The sequence below is a fragment of the Scaptodrosophila lebanonensis genome, unplaced genomic scaffold (genome assembly GCF_003285725.1).
Source record: "Scaptodrosophila lebanonensis strain 11010-0011.00,11010-0021.00 unplaced genomic scaffold, SlebRS2 tig00001412-arrow-pilon, whole genome shotgun sequence".
Taxonomy (NCBI): domain Eukaryota; kingdom Metazoa; phylum Arthropoda; class Insecta; order Diptera; family Drosophilidae; genus Scaptodrosophila; species Scaptodrosophila lebanonensis.
In genome coordinates this window covers 11,691,871-11,696,863 of record NW_022060739.1, presented here as the reverse complement: position 1 = coordinate 11,696,863, position 4,993 = coordinate 11,691,871, and the positions used below count along the sequence as shown (strand labels likewise).

At 44.9% G+C, this 4,993-nt stretch overlaps 1 protein-coding gene across 1 annotated transcript; it reads left to right on the top strand.

The window, feature by feature from the left end:
- Nucleotides 1-250: 250 nt before the first annotated feature.
- LOC115631505 (segmentation protein paired) lies at nucleotides 251-4,018 on the top strand. Its single transcript, XM_030528264.1, has 2 exons — nucleotides 251-995; nucleotides 1,889-4,018. The coding sequence occupies exons 1-2, from the start codon at nucleotides 929-931 to the stop codon at nucleotides 3,616-3,618; spliced, it is 1,797 nt and encodes a 598-aa protein (XP_030384124.1). The 5' UTR covers nucleotides 251-928; the 3' UTR covers nucleotides 3,619-4,018.
- Nucleotides 4,019-4,993: the final 975 nt, after the last annotated feature.

Here is a 4,993-nt window from a genome sequence, read left to right as displayed (position 1 = left end):
CTTAGATATTAACGAGCCACATCTTAGAGCTTCAAACGTACCGATTTGCTTGGTTCAGGAAGACGTTGAGAACTGTCTTTTCTTATTCACTAATGCTAATAATTGAACAATAATGAGGTATTAATAAAGGATATAATACGCTTGTCAACAACTTAATGCGTGTTCGAATGCATTATGCCTTCCATTTAAATTCGAATGCCAATTTGTAAGTTCCCCCACTGGGCGTCATGGTCTTTGTGTGGCCACAACGGAAGCTGGAACTGGGTCAACAGGACTACCGCCAAAAAGGGCCTGTTTGTCAAGCCTTGAAAGGAATTGCTCCCATTGGTTAAACTGGATTTTGTTGTTGTTCGAAATTGCGGTACAAAGTCAGAGAGTGCGGAGAACGACGCCCCCCAGTGTTCAGTTCGAGTGGTTAGGCTGCCTTAACAGATCGCTGTTTGGTTAAAGTGCGAGCGAGAAGCAGCAACCGCAACGTTGCTGATTGGTCCGCGTGGTGCTACCTGCTGCGACTGATGGCCGACATTTTCGTTTAGTAGTGTTGTTATTGTTGTTGTGTTTGCTGTTTGCTCTGCTTCCCTCATTCTTCACAGAAAGCCAACGATCTTGCGCAGCAGACGTTTCCTCAAATCAGTCAGGCAGTGGCCGGGTAACGAGAAAGACATCAATCGCCGTCGTCGTCATTTTCGTCGTTGCAAACCAACTTAACGGTTCTCTACTCAAGCCGATTTTGACAGTTTGTGAATAATATTGACTCGGAATGCTTATTGATGATCTCCATACGTTATTGAACTTGTCACGCTGTCGTGTGTGAAATTACAAACGCATAGACGACACCAAGGAGAACAGTTCCTTTAGTATCTTGTATTTAAAATTCCACAGTGCGAGCACAGAAAAAGTTTTGACTTTAAGTGGTGTGATAAAAAATATGACAGTTACCGCGTTAGCCGCCGCAATGCACAGACCCTTCTTTAATGGATATTCAGCAATGCAAGGTGAGTGATTATTACAAGTAATATTATTTAGGGGAAAGGAAAGGCTCTTTGAAAGCAACAAATATTTTTTTTTCAATTAAAAAGTGTCCTTCCTTTTTTGTGCTATGATATACGTGTATAAAAAGAAAGCTGTTTCATGCTGTTTAGATTGCAATTTAAAATACAAACAACTTTTTTAAGTTTTATCATTTCTAAGCTGGTTGTAAGCTTTTTCTAACCTTGGTAACCTAAAACTTGTGGGAATACCTATTCCATAGTGATTGACAGTGATTTTAAAAGGCAGACGAACGTAAATTATGTCTATGTCTATATAGTCTCTGACTTATCACAAGGTTCTATATTTATTATTAATACAAATAATTTTTTAATAATTTAGGAGCAAACTTCGGAGACATTCCAAATTGTTAAAAAGTTCTGTCCCTCAATCTATTCCATATCGGTAGCTAATTAATGAATTGCTGAATAGTCCTTCCTATAGGGAAGTTCCGGCCAGTCCACTCCCTTATGTGGCAGCACAAATATTCCCAATTGTTAGGAAATCCTACCTCTCAGCACTCAGCTAGTGCTGGCCTCCTGGCACGGTCTCTAATTGCCACCATCAGCATTGATCGTTGAAGGCGCGTGACCTTGCGCCTCGGATCGCATCGCTGAGATTGCTTCCAGGGAAGTCAATTGTTCGACGGGCGATGAAAACGGTCGTAAATCAAGTGGCACAAGAAAAATAAATTCACACCCAGGCGGGTCGCACGCGATCAACGTGCACATCCTACCTGGTAGTGGCGTCTCCTGCTGGGCAGCTTAGCGCTCAAATTGGAAAAACTAGCATTGGGTTTTCAATGGAAATGGAAATGTAAATGTGTTGCTAACTTTCTCTATTATCTCTCTACTTGCAGACATGAACGGCGGCCAAGGTCGTGTCAATCAACTAGGAGGAGTCTTCATAAACGGGCGTCCTTTGCCCAACAATATACGCCTCAAAATTGTCGAGATGGCTGCCGACGGCATACGACCGTGCGTTATATCGCGTCAGCTGCGCGTCTCTCATGGCTGTGTTTCCAAAATACTGAATCGCTATCAGGAGACAGGCTCCATTAGGCCGGGAGTGATTGGCGGTTCTAAGCCACGCATCGCCACGCCCGAAATTGAGAATCGCATTGAGGACTATAAGCGCACCAATCCGGGCATGTTCTCCTGGGAAATACGCGAAAAGCTGATAAGAGAGGGCATCTGCGATCGCAGCACTGCACCCTCCGTCTCGGCCATATCGCGTCTAGTACGCGGTCGTGACGCTCCACTTGAAGGAGAACTCTCCTCCCACAAGCCCTCCAGCTGTAGCTCGGATCTTTCGCACAAGCCCTCCGATGAGGACTTATCCGACTGCGAGAGCGAGCCAGGCATTGCCTTGAAGCGGAAACAGCGTCGTTGCCGCACCACCTTCTCGGCCGTCCAACTGGATGAGCTGGAGCGCGCCTTCGAGCGCACTCAGTATCCCGATATATATACGCGAGAGGAGCTGGCACAGCGCACCAATTTGACGGAAGCCCGCATCCAGGTGTGGTTCAGCAACCGGCGGGCACGTCTGCGGAAGCAGCACACCTCTGTGACGGGCGTGAGCACGCCCAGCTCTGTGGTGCCCAATGTGAGTTCCTATAGTGGCCATTCGGTGGCCGCCGCTGCCGCCGCAGCAGCAATGATGCCCACCATCGACTATCAACAGCAATACGACTTCTATGGCAGCAGCGCTCCCACTGCCATTGCCGTGAGCAGCAATCTCTCGCCCAGCACAACAGCTTCGTCCATGAACTCGACGACTCCGCCACACCACCAGCAGCTCTACAATCCGTCCAGCACAGCCAGCTATGTGATGCCCAGCTCCAGCGCTTCTACCACTGGCGGCAGCGGCGGACCCAACATCATTGTCTCCAGTCTGGCCGGCACGTCAACCTATGAAAGCCAGCTGGCTTCGGTTTATACCACCGAGTCCGATCCAAATCAGACAATGCCGCGCAACGAGAGCCCCAATGAGTCGGCATCCTCCAACTTCGGCTCGAACACTATACAGCTGCCACCCACGCCCAACAGCCTATCAGCCGTGGTTGGCGGCGATGCTACGACCCAGGTGGTTATAAATGGCAGCGCCAGCAGCGAGGAATTGTCGGCTGCCTTAAAAGTGGAGGCAGCTGATCTTGTGGCCGCCCAACCACAGCTCTACAGCAGCTGGAGCTCTACGCTGCGCCCCAATGCGCCGCTATCGCCGGAGGACTCTCTCAATTCGACCACGTCGAATGCCCTGGAGGCGAGTCTAGGCAGTGTCGGTGTCGGTGTTGGTGCCGGCGCCCATCAAATGTTCCATCCGTATCAGCATACGCCACAGTTCGCGCCCTATTCTACGCCCGCGCACCCTCATCCCCACCACCACCATCATCCGCATGCGCACCATCCCCATGCACATGCTCCTCAATATCCGACCGCACCCCACCACTATCCGCCGACGTCGTCAACGCACTTCATGCCCCAAAACTTCAATGCAGCCGCCGCCGCAGCTGCCTTCTCCTCGCCCTCTAAGGTCAACGTAAACTATCCGACAATGCCGCCTCAGTCGTTCTATCACGCCTGGTACTAAGAGAGTGTTTCCACCCCAGCCGCTTTACCACTCCTGGTACCAGAGGAATCCTTCGGCGGTCTCCGAAACAATTCCGATAGCCGTTCTATCACTCCTCGTACTAGAGGAGTTCTTCGAAACGGTTTTCGTGGAGATTCTGATCAGAGCCGGCCTTCAGGACTTTTGACGTCGCCAAAGACAAGATCATTTCCATTTCGATATATATATTTTTGTATATAGTAAATAGCCAATATTTTAAATACAATGTTAAGTCTGCCAAGTAATTGGGTATTTGGATGAAATAGCGCTTAAAAGTTTGTAAGTCTTCGCCTTGATTCTACTTCATAATAGTTTCAATTCTTAGTTCTAAGTTCAATGCCTTATCCCGTTCCTATAAGTTTGAGAGTCAGCTCGTGCTAAAACTGACAGATCTCCAATATCTACCTATAAATCTTGAAAGTTATATGAGAGCTGCAAAAGGGTTCGTTGTAGTTTAAGTTTTATTCAAATCTAAGTAAGGAGCTTAAGTAGAAGATATAAGATGAATAAAAATTTAACTAATTTATATAGAAATCTTTTCTAATTTCAATCTTATTATTTTTCTGATGGCAATGGCGATGAATTTAATGAATGGTAAGTATACAGGTAAAAAAATATATAACAATAAATAACATGAAAAAAGGGCTCAAATATTTTTTAATATTGTTGAAGACTCCAAGTTCGAAGAATTTCTGATTATTGAAGATGTTGTTAAACTCTAAGAAATTCTATAAAAGTTTCTGGCTTTATTTCTAGTGGTGATTTAATATTCTAGATTTGCTGGGTATATACAAGTATATACAAATTAGTAAATTAGGAGAGTGTTTTTATTTAGAACTGTCCATCGTGGATTGCTGGATATGCACTACATTGTATATTTTTTCATTTTTATTTAAAGTCATGAAGCTACTTTAAATTAATTGCAACCAGCTATTAAGTTCTATCTCATCTGAAATAGAAAAAAATATTTAGCAATAAAAAATGCACCAAAATTTTCTATAAATTCATTATTTCTATTATTCATTCCTTTATCAATACTAATTCAATAATAATTTTTGTAATACTTTATAGCGGTTGTTATCTTGTGGCGTCGGGAATTTTGTTGTTATCCTTCATGCTGATCACATCACGAATTTCCCTATAATTTGGGCAATACTCAAGTTTACAAAAATCATGGTCTTTTTTAGACTTTTCACGATCGGCCGTACATCCAATTGCCTCAACGGGATATTAACAAATGTCCTGATAGACAGGAGTTGAGGAACCCAACTAGCGAAAAACTAAACTCCAACCAAGGTGTTAATTGCCCGTTCTTCCGAATTGAGTAATTGCCTGGCCAAAGTATTTACCTCAAATT

What these genes read in the sequence shown, in the direction of transcription:
- LOC115631505 (XM_030528264.1), top strand. Translation starts at nt 929, where the DNA reads ATGACAGTTACCGCGTTAGCCGCCGCAATGCACAGACCCTTCTTTAAT. An exon ending in TGGATATTCAGCAATGCAAG is followed by an intron (nt 996 to 1,888) that starts GTGAGTGATTAT and finishes CTCTACTTGCAG; the next exon opens with ACATGAACGGCGGCCAAGGT.